The sequence below is a fragment of the Hetaerina americana genome, unplaced genomic scaffold (assembly GCF_022747635.1).
Source record: "Hetaerina americana unplaced genomic scaffold, ioHetAmer1.1.p SCAF_59, whole genome shotgun sequence".
In the NCBI taxonomy this organism is placed as follows: domain Eukaryota; kingdom Metazoa; phylum Arthropoda; class Insecta; order Odonata; family Calopterygidae; genus Hetaerina; species Hetaerina americana.
The window spans coordinates 1,272,501-1,296,122 of NW_027287194.1; the positions used below are offsets into that span (position 1 = coordinate 1,272,501).

Here is a 23,622-nt window from a genome sequence, read left to right on the forward strand (position 1 = left end):
AATGATAATGGTATGATTATAGATTTATAGCAACAAGTCAAGAAAAATTATTAGATCACAGGAATTATACAGTCATTTTTTTAAAATGCACATCTAAAAAAATGCTGAGCACATTACCACTTTTTAAGAGACCTACATTTGGGTCTAATAGTATTAGCCTAGCCTTGTAGTATTTAGCCTTTATTTGTATAATTTTGGACCATAATTTTACATGTTAATGCAATTGATGGCACAGTAATCAAGTAGGACTGAGTACACTGAAAGCAATAATTTAAAACAGGGATAGATGTTTATATCCTAAAAATCAGAGTCATTTCACTTGACATGTCATCTCATTAGATCCTGCCAACAAAAGCTTCTCTCTTCTGCATTTGTTCAGAATTAACAACCAGCATTCACACAAGATTAATTAAAATAGAAGTGCTCATTGTTCTCATTCTCAATGTTTTCCTCTCTTTAGGGTGGCATCTACATATTCCATCTTCTTGACACTTATTCAGCTGGAATCTCTCTCTTATGCTCTGCACTATTTGAAGCAATTGCTGTTTCCTGGTTCTATGGCAAGTAACATTCATAACTAAATGCATGCGCATCGGTGGATATAGTATGCATAGAAACTATAGTAGATATGTTCATTTTTATCTCAACTTTTTCTCTAAGAATGTTTGTTAAGGTAAATTAATTAATTAAATCAGTTTTTGATTTCTAATATCTTACATTTCTGAATCTAAAAAAGAAACTTTCTGAGAAATGTATTGTGTTGAAATCACCCATTTTAGTTCTCTGTCAATATTTTTGCCACCAATCTGTAATTTGATCTCTTATAATTTATAAAATAATTTCCATAAACTTGGTCTTTCATTCCAATTCCTAATTAAACATGTATAAATTTTCATGTAAAACTTTATCCTTTTTTATCAAGATATATGAATACAATATAAACATCATAATGATTAAAAATTTAATTATTTGATGAACTCAATGTAATCATTTCTGGAGATGATTACCGCAGCCGTTTATGGCTGGTGGCTCTCATGAATTATAAACTGCAATTATGCACTGCTCTTAGGTGATTTATGCCACAGAGGAAAACACTCAATAGAGTACTCCCTAGGGGATATTTAGGAGTGTGAAATGCCGCATACTCATTGAACTTTGAAATCCACCTCATCAGCATAAAAACTACTTAAAAAGCTCACTATCAAGGAATGCAGTGCAAAGAGATGACAAGTACTTTCTATATCCGTGTTATGGGAAAGCTTTTGGCATAATGCTAGAGAGTTTGCTGAGCTCTTGAAAATGATAATCATGACAGAATTACATAGTCAATTTACACATTGAAAGTGTTGTGATACTAAGGAGTGAGTGATGGGTGATCTGTCATGGGGGAACAGTTTAACTCATCTTAATATTGAATTGAAATGTTGTCCTGTGTCTTTTGACTAGGTTTGGATCGCTTCTCCTCTGATGTGGAAGCCATGCTTGGATCCAGACCTGGAATATACTGGCGCATTTGCTGGAAGTTCATCAGTCCATCTTTTATCATTGTATGTCCAGATTCTATGCTATCAATTTTTTTTATTTTTACAAATACCATAGGCATAACAAAGGGGTGGGAATTAATTTTTCTGAATGTTTCAGAAAAGTAGAAGCATGAAACTAGTTGCAGATAATTTAATCAATATTATTTTATACTTACTGGTTAAGGTAGGTTTTGGATGAGCAGAGACTACACAATAGTAGAGCGATGCATTTACTTTCCTATCCTAACAAAACACTACCTGACATCCTACATTTCATTAAGCCACTCTTCAATTCCATGCACTTCCTTCGCCCTTTAATTTTATCCAATATGCCTTTCCTCTTCTTATCCTTTTCTTGTTTGCCTAACTTTCTCCCTGCTATATCACAGTATTCTTCAACATCTCATTACCAATAAAAATGCTCTCCATCCATCTTTCTTGTCTACTTTGAATTGCTCCCAAGAATGACCTCTTTTTCCCCCACCATACTTAGCACTTTCTTGTTTGTTTTCCTTTCTGTCCATCTCTCCTTTTTCATCCTTCTCCACACCCACATTTCAAAAGCCTCCAATATACACATATTATTTTGCCTCAATTTCCATGATAATGCATTGCACAAGGCCTCTGAAAATAATGCTTTATTTTTGAAGCACTGAGAATCTCTAGTTCAACAGTTTGAAAAAAAGTAACAGACTATTTCATGATAATGTTTTGAACAATGTTTTTGCTCGTGAAGTGGTAGCCTTTAAATAACTTCGTTAAGTTGTCATGCATCCAACATTAATTTTAGTATCTTAGTTCTTTCACACCATTCATTCATATCTCTACTCAGGTGGCATCATTCGCAAGTTACAGATCAGATTGATGTCATTTTAATGTTGTAAGATATCCCCAAGATAAAATTTATGTAAAATGCATATTTATCCAGTGTTAAAGTGATAGCAGCTTAGCTGTCCAAAAGTAACCTCAATTACATGCATATCTTTCTCTACTGCAAACATAAGTTCAATAAGGTTGGCTAAGAATGATGTCGACCTGGGGATATACCGCCAAGTTGGAGTGAAATTCATCATCCATTGACTCAATAGCTTTCAGTTAATACATATGACATACAGTCCAAAAAACCCAAATGTACACTATGTGGCTGATCCTTATACCTATTCTCTCCCAACCAGTCTTAGGGTTGGCTGAATGATTAACTGCTTGCCTATGCCTCTAAACGTCGCTGGTTCAATTGCAAGAATATTTGTTTTTTTCCTATTCACTTGTTTGTCTAACACTTTTGTTTTTTACCTATAATTCATTTGAAATATAGGAATGTTACCTTTTCCCTTAAACTGCAATTAAATTTATTTCATTGACTCTGTCAGAAAATACATATCTATTAAATGTCAAATTTGTATTGGTTCTCTGTCTTCAGCAAATTCCACTTTTTATGCTGGCAAACATTATCATTTTGACACCCAGCCAATATAATTTTGACTAGAAAGTTAAATAAAGCACACTGTTATAAAAATAATGTCGAGCCAATATCAGGATGCATCTTGTGTACTATACTCTTTCCAGAGTGCCAAAGATGCGAAACAGAAAATTTCCGACCATTCAACAGAATCATTGTGTAAGAAAAATCGACTGACATTACATGTAAATGTTACTGCAAACCTATGAGTCATTGTAAAATAATGGACTAGCAAAACAGCTTCACTGCGGTTCAGATAACTCCAAATTGCTTTATTGCAATATTTATTAATGGAAATAGCTAAGAATTTAGATATAAGTTCACAAGGATTTCAAAGAAAAGGTTGTGTATGGCTCCATTCAAGGATGAACTTGCCTGCATGCACTAAAAGCAACTTCTTATATATTTTCACTTCATGAAATTTACCATTTTATATCATGTGTGCACAAAGAGTAGCAACAATTGAGCCAAGGGGGTTTAAATAATTTTAAGGCAGACAATGGAACTTTCTGCAATCAGTATTCTCATAAAATTTATTATATTATAGTCGCTGGAATTAGATAACCATGGAAAATACTACATTACTCATTCACCTACAATGATCTACTAACAGTTAAAGAGCACAGTAGATGTTTGAATTAGGGCAATGACTTTTTCAAATCTGCAAGTCAGTTGAAAAAAACCTTGGCTAAGCTTTCTAGAATAATTTCAAATAATAAACTTACATAACACAAATTAGCATTGCCATGAAGAATTACCACAAGAAAATCAGGACTATTTGACTTCAAAAAAATTCATGTAATTTAAATTTTAGCTGGATGGAAAAGTGGTATAAACATCAGGAGAAAGATTCATTTCCAAATAAAGGATAGTATACATCCTGTATGACTAGTTGTAAGGAACGATAGTCTCAGGGAAAAAATGATAAATACAATTTAGTACAATCTTTGCAGAAAAATATAAAATTTGGACTGGTGGTACCTAATGTGCCATGTAAAAAATACTTGTGTAAATACAGGAAATGGCATGGAGGCATTACTTTGTAAGATTTTAACTTGAAAATGGCATACCACTTGGAAACCATGGTCAGTTTAAAAATAGAAGAGTGAAAATTTATTTAGGCCAGGTTTTATAATTTTTTATTAAACTGAAGGTTAACTCTGCTTAACAGCAAAATTCAGTTTTACGACCATAAGTCAAGCTGAAAACCTATCATTAAACAGTGCAATAACTGAGAGATGGTGATGTCATGGTTACAATGCTCACATTCACTAATGAGAAATCTCATATTTTTATAAAACTGCTAATCTCCACTTTAAATATAATGTTTCCCTGGATGTGCAGCCAAAATCCTCTGGTTGTATCAGGATACTCTAGCCCAGAGTAGTCCATCTCTGACGGTACCATTATAACGAAGAAAATACTGAACTAAATCTGTCTTATTCTTACAGGGTGTGGTGCTCTTTGGTCTTATCTACCACCAACCACTAAAATACAATGACTACTCCTACCCCATGTGGGCTGAGTGGGTTGGGTGGAGCCTGGCCCTTTCATCTGTTGTTATGATACCACTGGTGGCAATAGTGAGGATATCAAAAACGCCCGGGACATGTAAAGAGGTAAAGACTTTTATTGAGCAATAAATATCAACATGTAGCAATCAGATCTAATGGCAGATTTCCCCCAAATGCATGTTATATATGTGCATAAGAATATTACTGAAGATATATTCCCCAAATTCCCATCCAATGAATCTAAGCTAAAAAGCACTAAAAGTTTTAGGGTGAGAAGATGAGAGAAATTAGTGCAGGAACAACTTTCATTATGGTGAGCATGTTGCAGGAGGGCAGTGGATGCAGGTTCGATTCTGGGTGATGACTCTGGGTATCCTAAGGTTCAACCAAGCTGTGTGATTTCTCAGGCAGCAGATATACCTAGGAAATCAAAGTCAGCACAAGTGTGGGGAATAAAGAACTGATCCCCATGCCAGGTTGATGTGTGAATTCCACATATAGTATTTGACTTAGTATTGGGAATAACTCTACCCTAAAGCTTTAAAATCAACCTTTAAGTTGAATTCTGTGTTTATAACACAGAAATCAACTTAACCCACATATGCAGAGAAATCTCCAGATTTTGAAATGAAAATTGTTATTTTCTGCAATGGTTCATTGTTTACAATGTACTTCAATATACATAGGCATTATGTACCTGATGATGATAATTTGGCATTGGAACTGTGCAATTGTTTGCAATTGCATAGTTCCAATGCCAAATATTGTGTGCAATAAATTACTGTGGGAAATCACAACTTTTATAATTTTGGAATGTGTTTAATTTTCAGTACTTAGACCATGTCAGGGAAATGGGAGTCTCATGGCTGGAGCTCTGGACTAAATCTCATTTGTGACTCTAGGAAACCTCTGCTCCACCCAAGCTATGATTTTTCGGGAAACCAGAAAGGGGGCAGGGAAAGCCACTGGATCCCAATTTCACATGCTATTAAGGCCTTATGTCAATCCTAGGATATTTATATCTAAGATATGCTTGAATCTCATTATGGGCCTTAGTATAAGGTGAGCTCTACCCTCACCTACCAAACCAATCTTCAGGTTGGTTAATACATGCCACTTAAAAATCATGCAATGGTTATGGTGCACAACACAGAACACCAAAAATTCAAAAAGTATCTTTGAGAAAAATTATATTTTTACTTTAACCACATGAGATCATTATTATTTGAGGCTTGTCCAGAAAGGATCCAGCCATGCAATATTTTGAGAGAAATAGCCCAGCTGCCTCATCTCATTCTCCTTTATTTTGTCAAGCTACTGCTCTGAAGACTGGCTGGGCTTTTGTTTCAGTGTCATAGCTGTAGACCCATGACCGATCTCCAGTTATGACCATTTTATAGAAAACCTGCATCATTATTTGTGGCTTGGAGCAAGTTCCCTGCAACTGCAGCACAAGATTCTGTATGTTGATAGGCCCCATGTAAGAATTATTGAAGGCATGAGATATCACTCTTTCTCAGTATTTGTGAGGTTTTTAATTGGATTGATAATAATGATGGGAACAACGACAGGCTAATATAATGAGGAAAGTGCACAAAAGGATATCAAAGAATCCACAAATATAAGAATTGATACTTTTACAGAATGGATACCTTGAAGTTAGTGGCACATCCAGACAAGATTGAGGAAAGGGGGGTAAAATTATGCCACAGGAAAACAACAGTAATATTATTCCAAAGATAAGTTTGATAGTTTTGAGGGTAGAGCTCACTTTAAACTAAGCCCAACAGCATAGGAAATTCACATGTCGGGGTGGAAGGACCAGTTCCTTATTTCATGGGCTGCTTGTGGTTTCCCAGGAAGAATCTGGTGCTACCCATAAATTCACACAGTTTGGGTAAAGCTGAGGGTGCCCAAAGATATCACCTAGAATCGAACTCAGATCCCCCTATCAGTAGCCCAGCACCCATTCCATCGGGTCCCCGTATCCCCACAAGAACTAATTTCCTGCAACCAAAAAAGCTTGCACATTCACATTTGCATTCCTCATTTTCTTACTTAACTAACTTCCCTCATTTTATTCTGATATTTTAGTGAAGAATTACACTGTAAAAATTTCTATGAAAGCATGGAAAAATTTCTATTTATGAACAATATAGGGAGATTGTTTTAAACATTAACATTGAAGAAGGCCATGATATGGTAAATTCAATGCAGATAACTTGTGCATTAACCTAAAATATTATGCATGAAGGTGGTGAATGCCATGATCGTTGTCATCTTCTCTTCTTTTATTTTTCAGCGCTTTGCATACAACATAACGCCAATAGAAGAGCATGAGAAAATACGAAGAGATGGTCTAGAGGCCGTCAGCCGCTTCAAATGCAAGCACTGGCTGTATGTGTAATAACATGCCAAAATTGGATCAAAGCCATAACAAGGATATGTGCTTGAAATGGAAGCAACTGCACAGCAGTCTGAGAACACACAAGTTACACATTTGTCTTTACTTCAAGATAAAGATAACACACAATTGAGTGAGCCAGACCAATTGAAATAGGGTCCACTGTCTAGAAATTAAATGTGCATTTAAAATGTTTTTGTAAAACATTTCCTTAATCCATTCAAGATTCAAAGATGTCCTAGATAATCTCAATGGATTTTTCCTTTATATTGTACAATATTCATGGGAATGCAATATTTTTTGTCCGCTGCATTATAAATTATTAAAATTTCCAGTGTATTTAAGTATTGGGGCATTGAAAGTAATTGAATTATATAACCTTCAGTGGGTAAAAGGGTACTTGGATCCCAACTACAATTATGCCTCTGATTAAAATTTTCTCTTTGTGATCCAACGTACCTGACTAGCCAATGACTTAATGCATTGTGTTGCCTTTCATTAATATTCATGACAGTTGTTAAAAAAATGATAAAAGAGATGCTATTATTATTAAACCAAGGAAAAGTTTAGAAATCAGCACTCAAATTTGTTTCTCATAGAAAGCTTATTATCACCTATTTGTTGGCGCTGCTGCATCAAAGAGTACACTTTTGCTTTCCAAAAAAATGTTGGTATCAGAAAATAATATAATAATGTACTTGAAAAGAAATAACATACTTTTAGAAAGAGGAACTGGTGGTATCTGTCACTGAATACAACCAACAGAAAAGCAAGTCTATAAAACACACAGATAGGCCATTTCTTATCTGAAAAATATATCTATATGGATTCTGGCAGTTGCTGACTATTGATAATTTAGCACCTTTGAATGGTATGCACATATTCAATTGAGAATCCATTTTCCAATGGACATTTTTATGATACTTTTTTATTTTTAATAAATTTTGTATTTAGACCGAGACATTTTTTTACATAAGGTACTTAACATGATTCATATTTATAAAATATACACAACAATGTTATATAGTACGTATTTGTACATATGCAGTGTTTGCCAAGTCACAGCATTGCTTTCCAAATCAGATATTATTTAACTTGTAGAATTGAAAGCTCAATCTAAACTTCTGTGACAATGAAATGATTAAGTGTTGATTTTTTTAAGTGTAAAAAAAGTGTTTTGAACTGATTTACTTAAATTACTTTTCCAAATCATAAACAGATCCAGGGCTGGTAAGAAGGCAGTTTATATTTTCTTCTTACTAGCACAACATCATTGCAAATTATGCAACACCTTGTCTTCTTGTAAATTTTCCTTCATAACCATTTGTAATTTATATCTCATGGTAGCAGGTGATTAGAATAATCTGAAGTATCTCAACATTTGCAAGTGCATGCATATAAGATTATCCATAGTGGAATCAAAAGATATGTTAATTCCCCAACACTATATAAGATTTTTCATGGAACTCATCCTTCACTATCCCAAAAAGTTCAGATGGAAAATAGATAAAAATAAATATTAAATGCATTGCTAAAACATGATTTTATGAATGCTTCCTATACTCCTCATTGGTGCTGTTTAAAATGAATGTTGAAATACAATAATAGTATTTATATCCTAAAGAGCTCTTAGAAAATGCCTAATACCCAATATCATACATTATCATGGGCTTTGAGTATGGGGTTGTAATTGCAGCAAGCAGACTTTAAAACAATTTTAAAGGAGATAGGTATCAGTCAAAAATAAACTAAAGTAAATATATTTCAAATAAGTAAATGTTCAAAAAAAGAAGATATTAATAATTCATGCATGACTTCAGAGGAATATTGTCATACCAACCATCTTACTATTATTCCATGGCAAATGATAGGGCTTTCTGAACTTGGAAAGAAATAGATTCTTGATACTTTGTACCAATACTTTATCAGCTGTTGTCAAAGTGGAATATGTGCCTCGTTTAATGTGTGCTTATGAGTATGGTGTTCAAAAATATATGTATTACTGAATGTGTTATAAATGTGAGTAAGCTATTTATTGAACTACTAAAACAAAAAGAGTATCATTGCCCTGCATTGTAGAAATGTCATTTACAGTGTTTATGTACAATACCAATATGAAGAGATTGCGTTATCCTTCTCTGTGTATACTGAAGTAACTGGCAAGTAAGAGTTGAAAGTCATGCAATCTTGAAAAATGTGTTTAAAATTAATTGCATATTCACACCTAATTTTATCAGGGATAAAAAAACAAATTTTGAGTCCATGAATGCTTTTTTTATTTGTAATGTTCCTAGGATCAATTCACCCCGTAGCATTTTTAACCACTCTTTTAAAATTTATGTAAAATGCACCCTCTCCATAATTTTGTACTAACTAGAATGTTTAAATTGAAATATCATATCACATCATGAGTCATTATGATAAGAAATTGTTTGAGAACCCAAAAGTGTAACAGTAATTTCATGGTCACAAGGCTGAATCAGCATTAAGCTGTTCACCCATTTCAGTAGCACTAATCTACTTCTTGGATCTTGATTTTAATTGATTTGGACCGCTTTAGAAATTAAAACTTTGGGAAATCATTTACTCTTTCCTTTTTGTTAATCTCAGTTTTACAAATAATGAATATTCTAAGCAACTGAAATATGTAAATAAAAGTCTTTATTGAATCCATTGCTTTTTCATTTCTTCGAGTAAGCAATAAACTATTCTGGTGATACAGTCACGTACACATCTAAGAGAAGATTATTTTGATAACATATTGTTGGGAATAAGTATGACAAGAACAATTAGTAAAGTGGGTACCTTTTGTTTTATAAGTAAGTATATGATTTTCACAGAAGTATATGTTGGCAAGTCATTTTCTTTCGACTAACATTCTGCTGTGTCATAAGCCAAATCTGAGGGTCACATTAATGATGTCATAATGGTACCAACATACGTTAACCTAGTAAAAACTTTACTTGGAAACTTTCTGCGAATATGGTCAGATTCCACAAAATGCACTCAAGGAGTGTTCCCCCTTCCATTGCTAACATACAATTATACCATGCAGCTACAGAGAATGAAATATTTATGCAGTACACTTGGTGGACCAGCATGGCAAAAGAAATAGACAAGGAGAGTAAAAAAACAAATTATTATTTTGATATGCATGATTGAATTTTACTCCTAAAAAATTCAGGTAGCATTCATTCATCATGATTGTGCAAGAAATTCAAAAGTTAACAATTCATGACTTACACAATATGATGTAATATGCTGAAACCAGGAACCTATTCATGTCCTCTAATTTCATAAATGGAATTTGAAAAGTGGATTTTTCTTACTCTTCATAATGACTAATTTATACTTGGGATCACATGATTGCATGATGCGGTATGTTCACACAAATCGGCAAAATGTTTGTGAAAAGCACAAAATGTAGTATATAACATAAAATGCATGAAGAAGCTCCAGAAAAAATCACAACCTCAGGTTTGTATTGTGCTCTCAATATTTGAAAAATAAAAAATTCTTAAGAATTCAACATATTCACCATTTTACTACTGTTTGTCACACTTTTAATTGTTATAATTTGATTAAATATCAGTGAATACAAAGCAAACACGAGTTAATCACTTGAAGTAGTAACATAGGCAATAGGGATTCACATTCCCCATCACATGCTGCTAGTGAAGACTTATTGAAAATGATGAGGAAGGTATTTCACATAGTGATGTATAAGTTAAATGCCTAGCCTTTTCTGCCTGAGGCACCAATTTATTCAAGCCTGGCCTCATAGTAGAAGCACTCCTCATATCCGTTCATGGGCAATGAATCTTCTTGAAATGAATACTCTTTGCTAAGGTTTCACTTGATCAAACATTTTCACAATCAAGACTATTTTCATTTTGAGTACTCCAAAACTTGATTCGCTTGTTTTAACAACATCTCTATTCAACACAGCAATTCATCTCAAATTTAAATGAGAATTGCAAAAGTGCAACAGCAATGAACATTTCCACATTGCATACAAGAGGCATTTTGATGGAATTTCCTGAAATTAGCGTATCTGTAAGCCATGCCAAGTAAATTTGCTGCAGAATTTAAATGCCACTCAATTCCATGAATGTGATATAATCTTGGGTGTTTCTTTGTGACTCAGACTTTGGTTGACATGGCATAGCTGCATATCAGGGGGGACAGTTGTTTTATTTAGATTCCCATTCCTGACACTTTCCAAATTTTCCCAATAAGCATGCTGTCCTCTTTCCCAATTTCCCTCACCAGCATTTGTAATTTGACTATGTATATTCTTTGGATCCATCCTCATTACTTATTTCATGCACCATCAACATCATCTTCTTCTCATTTTATTTCTTGCCAGAGTCCGGCCTGTACATTTAATGGTGTACAGCAAACGAAGTGATCTCAAAACAAAAACAAAAATTTTTATCACTGGGGGTTCGTGACTACCACCTCATATTCCTCATTTGCATGCCAGATTCCAATTTTTTTTAATCAGCCCTTTTTTTCAATTACTTCCTGAATGTATTACAAAATTAAATAATTACAAACTATTTTCTTGTTCCCCAAATCTTCCCAAATGAGTGACCAACCTGTTCATGCAGTTCTGTGAGAAGCTGTGAATCTAATCAAATGATTTCAATCTATGGATGAGTATTATTGACAGGATATGAATAACTCTCAATATATCATGACACACAATCATGTGTGTTGAATACTGAATGGAGAAAATGTTGCAAGCAAAAAAATGGGCAAATTAATAGAATGATGGGTTCTGCTCAGCACCATCATGTGGCCGAGGGTACAAGAATAAGGCACTTTCAACTGGCACAATGCAGGCTAGTTGAAACCAGCTGTGATTAGGTTTATATACTATTTGGTTGCATCTGTTCATCAAAAAATTAAAATGAAATCAGTCCAGCACCTGATAGATGAGAAGCAAAAACTCCTTGGGAAAAATAAACCCTTCATTTTTTTCACCCCTTTATCAATTTAAGCCAGTTGCTGAGTCCATTCATTAATCAAAGTATTCAAACACCTTTTCTGGTTCCACTGAAAATACCCACAATTTGCATGGAGCAAACTGGAAAATTACAGTGTACATGCATTGATTTTTTGAATGGGATGACATTTAAACTGAACTGGTAATTCAGCAAAATATGAGGAATGTGAGAATTTTTAATTTACCACAGCTGAGCTGTGGAAAGAATTCCTCCAGTCAGTGAAAAAAAATCCTCTTGACTCATGGTTTGCATTATATGAAAGTTTTGTAAATAAAAAACATAGCCGGTTTGATTTATATCCACACAAAACCCCAATAAAGGATGTTGAAGACCAAAAATGTTGCGGGAAAGAACACACGACTCCGTTTGTCAATCCAAGCTGCGATTTCTTGAGGGGTCATGGTGGTGAAACTTTTGGATGCCGCTTCACCCTCCTTGTTTGGAACAGGAATGACAACGCTGACACAATCCGCACCTTTTGCAGTGCCCTCCATGGGGACAGTACAAAGGCTCGAATCAACTGTCATGGTCGATGGGAAGATGTCTCCCTCCTGATTATTCCGGCCCAGAGATTCCATTGACTGAACGGACAGCATGTTGCCACTGTTCCCCTTGTGAAGGCCCTATCAGCACATGGAAAATGTGGCAAAGAAATTTTAATGGAAAGAAAACACAAAAGAAATCATTAGAGATAAATAGATTTGACCATTTAAGCATGATAGACTTAATGTTTAACGTTTGCAAGTGGCTCATTTAGCCTGATCAGGATTGTGACACCAGGTCACCTAATCATTTTAAGGGTGGGTGAATCAATCACATCACAAATCCTTCAAAACCCTTCAGCTGCATCAAATAGAACATTTTACTGCATCTCCTTGCAGATGATAGGTGACGGATCAAGTCCCTTCCTAGGACAAAGGTTACGCAGGTAGAGGATCCTTATCAATCCCCTGGGGAACATTTTTGACTATTGCATCCCTAGGGTTAAACATTTTTATGGTGCAACTTGATGACTCACTACTGAAGTTTTAAATTCTTGAAATAAATTTTTTAATTTCTAAAATTTATAGAAAATTCATGAGATATTTTTTTCGTTTTGATAATCTGATTAATTTGACACTAATTGGTATGCAAATCTGTAGATTTTCAACTGCATTAATGTTTACTTACTTAAAGTGGTGAAGAGTTTATAAGAGAAGTCAATTCTCATGACTGAATACAAGGCATAGTGAGTGAGTTAGGATTCTGTTTTTGGACAAGAGGGGAGAGTTCCACCCTCTCTTGGTGAGGAAGTGATCAGGCCACATAGATAAGAAGGGGGCTCTGTGCTCCTGGAGATGGTCACTCACAAGAGAATGTTTCTACCACAGTTGGCCTACATAAATAAATTTCCCAGAGCTTAAGGATAATTGAAACTGAGGGAGGTTCCACAATAGTAACTTTTAACAGATTAATCTGCTAAATGAGCCTTACAACTTTGGATCAGGATTCAAAGCCAGATCCCTTGATGTCTGGTCAGACGCTAGTTAATCTATCGAGGTGTACTCCAAATTTAGGAGTGTAAGAGGATACCTCAGTAGCTAAACTGGTGGTTCTTTCATTGTTCACTGCATCTCTAGACTCATGAACTTCATTAATTTACACAAATTTTGAAATGGCTTTGCCCAAAATATGACTTTTCATTTCAAATTCTGAATGAAAACCTAATAGCAAATTGCGATAGAAGTGTAGGCATTGGACTATTTTACATGCACTTTAGCCTTGAAAGTGATTTCCACAAAAGAGCTTGTTGGGAATGCATCAACTGCAAAATGTGAGACCCAGCTGACTTATAATTTGAGAAAAAAACTCCTTCTACCTCAGGATTTTATTAAACATTTTCATATGCTTGATTTACATTGAACTTCAACATAATTTTTACAGATCTGAGTGTCCGAAATAGATCGAGTAGTGAAATAAATATCAAAAGGAGCACTGAACTGAACTAAGAACTAGAACTGAACATAATTATCCATGCATACCTCTCTTTGGAAGTAGGAACGCTTCTTCAATTCAGACAGGTCAGCAACTGATGTCCACGATCTGTCAAGCTCCCCAGAGCCCATGGGACTCCCTCCTTTCATCCCGTTGTACTTTCGGTGCATCTTTGGGGTCAACGTTGACCTCAGGATGTACTTGCTGTTGACTTTCTTCAATTCTACATTCTTCCTGCAATGAAAATAAATGCATATTTAGTTCCTAACGCCAATTTTAGGAGGTGAAAAAAAAACCATTAATTCAAAGTTCCTTTTTTTTCATGCTTATAAAATAGATAGTGGAACAAAAGTAGATATCACCTCCTGCGCCAAATAGTGTTGACAAATGCAAATTCAATTAGTGATCCGAAAATCAGGCCAGTGCAAACCATAAACCAGATTTCTGTGGCCTTCACGTATGACACTTTGGGCAAAGCAGTGCCGGTGTTTCTGGTCAGGGTGATGAATGTCAGCATGGTACTTGATCCTAAGGGATAACATTTTGATTTCATGACTCATTTTAGTTCTCCATGGAAGAAAAGAAAGATGCACACACCAATAAATTAAAAGCACATACCAAGAGTGACTCTTCCAGGAACAGCGTTTGGATCCAGCCAAAATGCGATCCAGGACAAACCAACCAAGAGTATTGAAGGAAGATAATAGTCCATGATGTAATGGCCAATTTGCCTTGACAGGTGGAAATGAATCACCAAGGTGCTGTAGTTCCCCACTAGTTAGACATAATAAAACAATTAGCATGCAGGAGCAATGAAAATGTGAATTCCCGCATGCTAAATGTGTCAAAAGAAATACAATGTTTAACTTTAAAACAGTGCTTTTAACATGTGCGTTCAAATCATTTGCATTGGTTTCCGTGAAATATCCCAAGTAGGTAGCAATGATTCAATTAATAGACACAACAATAGTTTGGATATAAATGTCAGCCATTCATGATACATGTAAATGACAAAAAATATATCTTCTTCTTGATGAATCTATGCAATAAATAACTGCTTTAAGAAAACCTCAATGTTATACTTGTATTATGAGAAAAGTGAAAAAAACTCTTACCCTTTGACTCCTTGGCAAAAGTTGACACCTTTAACTAATAAATGCACACTGGCAATCATCAGTAATGTGATTTTTATGGATTTTATGCAACCAATTAAAAAAATGTTTATCTATTTCTTAATGATTTCCTGATTTTAATATAATGGTGCTAACTTCGTGGTTATTAACACCTAAGAAAAATCAAACCTTATTTGTACTAATACTAAACAATCCCCAGCATATATAGCTCACCTTTATCACTTAAAATGAGTATCCTTAAACACTTTACCATACCTTCAATAAATGTTATTTGAATTATGGTGTTGAGTAATGGGGTCTTTCCCCGCATAATCACCAAATCTTGCTACTAAAAAAGAGAGCTATTCATTCTTGCTAATATTCCTCCAAGTGATTCCTGCATGCCTTTTTTTATTAGGTATGGAATCATGACTGTATGTAGTTTATACATCTTTAAGGCTCTGACTTATATAAACGTTAATGCAGAAAATAACCAATTAAGATCTCACATCCATAACTATACCATAAGGGGCAAAGGGAATATAAACACTACTTAATGTATACTGTCCTCAACTTATAACTCATTTCATAACATTACCATTTGACTGTATAACAGTCTGCCTACTCAGCTGAAAACAGGCTGTATCCTGAATTTTAACAATAGGGTATATACCTGGTTACTTACTCACCCACTTTGCTATTTGATGAATTCTTTTGTGACAATCTTCATCACATTTAAGAACTTATGTTTGCGCAAATCACTCGTATAGTGAGTGATATTTATATTGATGAAATTGAATATGCCTGTACCATTTATCAAAATGAATTGAGTATTATTATTATCATCATTTTATGTGTATCATTATTGGTTCAAATAATAAGACTGATATTATACTAGTAGTTTACTAGTTACAGGTGAAGTATTGAAAATGCAGAAGGAAAACATTTGTGTAGTCCTATGATCTCTTATTAAGTGAGCACTGCTATACTTCTAATTCCTGCCTAATAATGAAGCTTGGTATTTTTCCATAAATATTTATTATACTACGTACAACCGGTTCCGAGGCATAGGCAACAACATTAGGTACTCATACTTGGCTGGGAAATATATATACTCTTACTCGGAGAGGAGGGAGGCTATGGAGGGGAATTTCAGGTGGGAAGGGGAGGAAGGTGAAAGTGTGGGTTAGGAGGCAGCTGCACAGGAGGGGGAGGGGCATGGGGTGGGTACTAGAGTTGGTAATTAATTAATAATGCTTTGTTTCATCAATATATTTTTACAACCTATTTTCAACTTCTCCCAAAATATTAACTGTGATTTCCAAAAAGGAAATGAAAGTCACTTACCAAATTTTCCCCTGTAACTTTTGGTATCTCCATCAATGTCATGCTCAAAAAATCTCCCTGCAACTTCTGATTTGTTGACTGGATCAACCACAGAACCAAGAGCATTGGATCTTCCAGGCAGAGAGTAGCTCACAAAGGAATTGTTCACCCACATGTCATCCAGATTGTATTCAGTGAGGTGGAGATTCTCATTCAAGGTGACAGGTGAGTTGGTCTCCCAAAAGAGGAGAAGTTCATCTGTGTCATATGCCCCTGGATTTAGAGGACACGAAAGAAACAGCAATTGTAAAACAGGACATGGAAATTTGTCCCAAAAAGGAAGAAGATTTGGATGAAATCAGTAATCCAAACTGTTACTTCAACTTCATCCCCTGACATCTCTCGAAAGACAATGAATAACAGTGGTCCCTAAAATCGCATTTAGTTTTTGTTCCACCAGTCAGGTGGGGACATATTTTGGAGAGTATGCCTAAAAAATAAAGCATATTTTGCCAAAAATCCTACTAGAAATCTTTTATTGAGCTGCATTGTTTTCTATCTGCTAAGATTCTTATTCTATGCATCCCTGGGAATGCAGTTAGCCTTTGCTGGTCATCTGGTTTTCCAGAAAATGAACTGCCAAATTTTGCAGAACTATGCCTAACTATGGCCTAATTTCTTGGCAATTTTCCCCGCTTTCATTATATTACTAATCAGTTTTGACAATTAGCTAACTATCTTGTAGCTAATTAATACCTGGATGATGAATGCTTATTGTCACATCTTTACTGATAGTTAATTGTCACTTTAATTACGTCAGTGAATTATTACCTTGATAATGATGAAATTAACTGTTAACTTGATGATAATGCATTGTCATGAAAAGCTAGTAATTTTACCAATAAGTTTTTTCTAAAAATGGAACTATTAAAAAAAAAACCGTGATTTCATCAGTTTCATCATGTCTTTCACTTTGTGAAAATCAGACATGCAAGTGGAGAGGAGATAATAAAACAAGGAAAATGCCTCGCTACTCACAGCTTTCAAATGAGAGAGGGCACTCTTGTCGATCAAATGGAAATTTCTGCAGGTCCATCAAGCAAAACAAATCCACTTTGATCCTATAATTGAGGACAAACACAAGAAAATCTTATTAAAATTTACATATTGTGAGCATCTGAATTCGATGCAAAAGAATGAAAGGAGGTAATGAAGCTGTGGTAAGTGAAATATGTGCAAAACAGAATGGTATACATATAAGCATGGAAGTATGAAGGGATACATTGAAACAAGGAAATTAGATGGAGGTGACTGTGTTGGATAATTGAAGAAGGGGGTAGAAATTTTGGATTACTTGCAATCAAATAGAGGACAGAGAAAATATCATGAAATACAATCAAGAATAGTAAAGAAGAAGAAATACCAAAAAGATGAAACACTATGTTTCTAAGTCAATACAGGCTCTGAACTATTTTATGGTAGAGAGGCAAATTCAAACCTTAAAACTATTTTTATTCTCACAACTTCTTCAACGCAAAAGGTTCTCACACATCATTCTTATATGTAGTCTCCATGACTTGCAATAGAAGAGTTCCAATGCTGCTCACAGATACCTCTAGAAAAACAATACCCCTAACTTCTGGAAATATCCCTGGCATTGCTACTGAGTGTTCCTGACATGGCCGAGAGGAATCTGTTACAGAAGTAACACTGCTTACGAACTTCCTAGTCCATGAATCACTGCTGGAGTGACATTCTTATGTACATGCAACCCTGTTCCTCTGTGGTTCATGTTGCAAAAATGGCAGCCATGTTTACACTATTGTTTCTACCGTATTATTGCATTCTTGCAATGGTACCAGAGTTGGTTGGCCTAACTCCAAAACATGACTGTCACTACTGCAAACATACAGAAAAGTGGTACAATGTTTTGAGACTTTTCATGCACTTTTAAGGTTTTACTTGAATTACCCTTGTAGCTGCAATCTTGGTGAAAGACTGAAGCCACGGATAATCAAAGAAAAAGAAAGAGAAACACATATCAGTGCATCAGACATAATGAATCACTGGCATCTTCCATAGTTAGCCATTATTAAATTATTAAAGGAGTGCATCAACAAAGCATAATTTAACCACAAAAGTGTTTTTATAGTGGAACACTTTGGAGTAGTAAAAATCACAAAAATATGAGTAAGAAGGGCACACTTTTGTTTACAAATTAGGTATGCATTTTATCACTTGGAAAATTAAAAAATTAAAGTATTATATGAACAGAAAAACCAATGACTCAATGGTACATACTTAATACTTTAGGCTCTCTTACCATGTCAGAAGTTTGATTCCACAAGAAGGCTAAGCTTTTTCTTTTCTTCTTTTTTTGGCACATTATTTTTTAGTTTATTTTTTGTATTCATAGTTCCTTTCTTGTTCAATGACTTAATATCATAGAGTGTGACAGAGGAAGCCTAAACATACACCTTTGTTCCTATAGGTTGAACTTTGGAAGCTACTAGAGGTTTACATTGTTTTCACAAAATATTAGATCTTTACCTGCTTGAATAAAGGACCATTCCATCCGGTTGAATTGAAATTAGGACATCTTTCAGGTCCCCGCCTCCCATTACAAAGGAATCCCTTTCATTGGAGAGGTACAAGTGTGGAATCCAGAGCCGATCCTTCAAAGCAGACTCACCAACTACGGCACCTCGAGTCTTCTTGAATGACAGACGAGGGTCGTGCCACTGAAGTTGTAGCAGAAGGTGTGCAGTGAATTGCTGTAATTGAGAATTAAAATGCATCAGGTGCAAGGCGGAGGCACTTACTGTATCATCCTGCTATGGGGAAACTTGAAAATTAACACTCCTAATCCCAGCCTTTCTGCATGTAAGCATACTCATATGACTTGATACAATATAGCTCAAGAGAGATGGAGAAAGAGCATATATGAGAGTGGGGTTTTAAAAGAATACAGAGTGAATGGATGGTTACTTCATGCCATTAAACAAAAGTACAAAAATATTACCCATGTGTACCAAGCCACCGACTTTCTCTCAATATGTACAACTGCGGCTGGCTCATATATTCTCTCGGGAACACTCACTGAAACTGCAAAAATGGCTCTAAAATTATGTAACTTATTACGCATTTCATGTATCTGAAGGAGCTTAAGAGAAAAAATATGTTAAAAAACAGAGTTTAAATGCAATAACTGAAGATGCTAGTTTACCTGGTCTCCTCCATTCAGCAAATTTAGGTGTCGAGAATATTCCCAGCATGCTCAGGCATAACTTCACCCCACCCAAGAGATTTTTCCATGCCAATGTTACATCTGAGAGCCCACAACATCTCTACAGGCAAGCCAAAATAGCTTCAATGAGGTTATAGAGAGATTATTATTCAGGGATATGTGTTCCAAATGAACATTAACAGAAAAACAACGTAAAAAGTGGATGATTTTTTTATGTTGGCAAAACATTTGGGAAAAGGATATACGTATGAAGATAAGGAAATATATTTCAATACTGGGAAAAGGATCACGGTAGTATTAGGATGACTTCAAAAGATGAATGTTTATAATTATTAGAAGTCTACCACTGTAGGGTAGATTTTTGTTGGGCCCTGATACTACTAACTACCACAATTCAATTCACTAACGAACATGGCACAAAAATATCCTTAAAGCCCTGGTCCACGCCTCACAATAACTCATTCTTTAGCTCTCTTGCATGCTTCCTATTCACCTTAATGCTGTGTAAGGCATATTCACTCAACCTTCCTCTGTTCCCTGAACATATTACCTCTACTATGACAACGAGATAGCCGAGACCATAAATTTTATTGGCTCTATGTTTGTAAAGGGGGAAGTTTAAAACAAAGTTACATGCAAGGTGAAAGAAAGGGAAAACCTACGGTACTAGCTCACTTGAGTGGACTTCATTTTATATTCACAACCTCTACTAAATGACCTACATATCCCTAATGGCGTAAATGACCTTAGCTGTCGGTCACCTCCCCCACATACATATAGCACTAAAAAATCCACTAATTAGCACACAAAGCCCCCAAAGTATCTGAGCTATTATAACAACATCGAAACCCCATTTTAGGAGCCTAATTAAAATGCCCTCCTTCAGAGTCCGTCAGTCGAGAAACACTGAGATTGGCATGAAAATTTGAAGACAGATAGATGCTGCTGGCATTTCTAGTTCGCATGTAAACCTATCATTGTTTGACCATAATCATCTATGAATTTGATAGCCTACTCCTCAAACTAAACCCCATCCTCTCTCATATCTGTTTGATGATTCTTTTCGGAAGTTACCCTTTATTCTCATTATACAGCATTCTTGGTTATTACAGTCTCCATCTTTCAAGCCTTGGTCCCCTATCATTAAGACTATTTCTACTCTTTACATGCTTTCCTGAACTGTCCACATTTCCTTCTTACTGGTGATGGCCATCCTAACAGAGCTCTTGGCCATGCTTACTCGTCCATCCATCGAGCATGGCCATATAATTTGAGACATTCATCTCCAGATATATTTTAATGCTTTCATGTCTATTACATATCTAATACCATCATTGCATTCTCTTTCTAACTTGGATAGCTGTAACTGAGGGAAGACTAACTTGGCAGGTTCTACCATCATCGGTGCAAAATAAAAATTCCAGGGGAATCCGCAAAGTTAGTCTTCCCTCATTCACACCCAGGATGAAACACCTCACTGAAGTAATGGCTGAAACGGTGCCAAGTAGACTAACATGGATATCCTGTCTCCTCTCCTAAACCCCTCCGTCTCCACACCTTGTATTTTACTTTTCATGCATTCACTCCAAGACTTAGCTCTCTGCCTCATAAGTCAGTACCGACTCTACTGTTGCCAACCAAAATGCTCTGCGTGCAAATTTCCTCCAACCTCAGAATTTCTTTCAGCAATACCCTCTTCTCATCCTCTGTGCCTTACACTTTCTTGTTTGTTTTCCTTTCAGACCATTTCACTATTTCCATTCTTCTGCACAACCACATCTTAAAAGAATTTTCTTCTTCTAATGCCCCTACTACCTTGATATGCCCCCACTACTTTTAAATATATTTTCATGAATTATTTTACTTGTTGATCACATGCAGTTGGTTTTGTCTGAATTTTCAACAAGCTATACACAAGTTAGATTTTTCTTTACTCTATTAAAAATTATAATTATATGAGCACATATCCACATAACCTTAAAACCAAAAAGTAGCGTATCACAGATAACAACTACACCATAGCTTTCAAAACAAATATTACCTCTGAAACATGCTCAAGTCATAGTACACAGCATTATACAAGCAAATCATTAAAACCTGAGATCCACCGTAAAAACTGAGCTAAAATAAATAAAATCATGCAAAAGTCAAATGCAAAGTGAATGATGACAAGGATGTTTAAATTAGATTGACCTGATGAGCATCACCAATGAAGGTTTTTTATTATGCATTGAGTTATAACTTACCAAACTCTGTGCTTCAATGGACCCCAAAAAGAAGACATACACTCTTGCTGACACATTGGAAACCTTACTGCTTGTATCATTCATGGTAGCAGCAAATGGACGAACTAATTTATCATAGCGACAAGGGTCAGTGAGTGCCATGATGAACTGTGTGTCAGATAGATATCCAAAGCTTGATAAGTCATCTGAACATGTATCATTTTCAGCCCTGAAAGAAAGAGAAGATAAAATGAAAAACAATGTGATAAAAGGCAATTCTCATGCAAAAAAAGGTGATTTCTTATTTTGGATTAGCCTATGAAAATGAATTGGCTGGTGTTGCCAAGACATTACGTTATTCCAATGGATATATAAATTGCCATCTGAGAGAAAATAATGGATACAACTGTATTGTGCTGTTGGTGGAGGACAGCTGAATGGGTAATATCAGCAAGAATGTGATAAGTGTGCTTTTTGCGAATGCAGCCATGCTCAGAAAACCCTGTGCATTCAACATAGCTGTTGTTCAAGCAGCCGCTTAATGCAAGTATTGTCTTCAGGTATTTCAACCTATAAAGGATGTGTAGGAGACATGAGATGTAGGAGGCACAGCTCCTGGCTCAGCCATCGCCAGCACATCGCCAGCATATATATATATATATATATATATATATATATATATATATATATATACAGGTTCGTCCGGAAAATAAGTGTACTGACTACTGGGCTGGGCGCGCCGCTCCGCGCCCAGCACCGCTCTGACGGGCTGCGATTGGAGGGGGGTATGTTGGCAAGCGACGCTGAAAAAGGCAGTCGGCTCTGAGCTGTGGTGTAGTGAGGAGCTCTGTTAACGCGAACCTCCACGCTTCGACCCCGGTCACGGAACGCGATGCCGAAGTTTTTGGAGCAGCGTTATTCCATCAAATTTGCGGTGAAGCTTGGGAAATCGTCTACCGAAACTGTCGGTATGATTAACCAGGCTTACGGGGAGTCAGCCATGTCCAGAAACATGATCTTTCGGTGGCAAAAGATGTTCTTGGAGGGCAGAGAAGAGGTCGACGACGAGTCTTCGAGAGGTTCCCGATGATGCCTTCGCGGGAGCGTTCCAGGAATGGGAACGCCCCTGGAACAAGTGTATCGACTCACAAGGGTCCTATTTTGAGGAATATTAGCTTAAGATATGTAAAAGTGTAATAATTTTTTTTTCCTGAGCTCAGTACACTTATTTTCCAGACGAACCCTGTATATACAGTATACCTTTCCTGTATGATGTTGTATGAATTCTAACCAACCCACTGTCCTTTCCTCTTGTGTCGTGTGTATTTCTCCTTTGGTGGGTGAAACAGCCCCCTGACGCCATCTCTTGGCTAAAGTATCAGGGCGCTTGGCGACATATTAGACCCACGGATCCTCGATAGCTGCCTCGATAGCAGGACGTGCCTGTGTTCACCGAGTGTCTAAAATTCGCCGGCGTCCGAGGCTTCGGCCGCCGGGGTTTGGAGAGCGGCACTGCCGGACTCTCTCAGAAATCGAGGTTCCGATCGTGTTTTGTTTCGAGCGGCGGTTGACCGCCTAGTTCATCAAGAAGCGTGCAGTTTGACTCTCGACTTCTTCCGCCGGGAAGGCCGTGCCTTTGTTTTGTTTACTGGATCAAGACTGACCTTGACTACTAGTGTAGAGCTTAGGCTCCTTTTTATTTGCTACCGCCGGGTGCGCGTAGCGGGGAGGGAGCGTTCGTGAGTGTTTTTTTTTCTTTCTTTCCTTCTTGGAGTGCTTTCAGTGCGCTCTTCTTCTTTTCTTGGCGCTGGCGTGCTCCATTTGAT

General features: G+C 36.1%; 2 protein-coding genes across 2 annotated transcripts in view; one reads left to right on the forward strand and one right to left on the reverse strand.

The window, feature by feature from the left end:
* LOC139694897 (sodium-dependent noradrenaline transporter-like) overlaps window positions 1-9,528 on the forward strand; it is a 511,521-nt gene extending 501,993 nt beyond the window's left edge. The window contains exons 12-15 of the mRNA XM_071593399.1: window positions 461-560; window positions 1,447-1,547; window positions 4,434-4,601; window positions 6,799-9,528. Coding sequence (XP_071449500.1) covers window positions 461-560; window positions 1,447-1,547; window positions 4,434-4,601; window positions 6,799-6,903 — 474 coding nt within the window. The 3' untranslated portion in view covers window positions 6,904-9,528. The remainder of the gene's footprint in view (window positions 1-460; window positions 561-1,446; window positions 1,548-4,433; window positions 4,602-6,798) is intronic.
* A 2,677-nt stretch (window positions 9,529-12,205) lies between these two features.
* LOC139694898 (pH-sensitive chloride channel 2-like) overlaps window positions 12,206-23,622 on the reverse strand; it is a 59,052-nt gene continuing 47,635 nt past the window's right edge. The window contains 9 exon segments of the mRNA XM_071593400.1: window positions 12,206-12,535; window positions 13,982-14,120; window positions 14,249-14,414; window positions 14,505-14,676; window positions 16,455-16,597; window positions 17,363-17,445; window positions 18,875-19,098; window positions 21,818-22,025; window positions 22,151-22,366. Of these exon segments, the coding sequence (XP_071449501.1) occupies window positions 12,206-12,535; window positions 13,982-14,120; window positions 14,249-14,414; window positions 14,505-14,676; window positions 16,455-16,597; window positions 17,363-17,445; window positions 18,875-19,098; window positions 21,818-22,025; window positions 22,151-22,366 (1,681 nt within the window).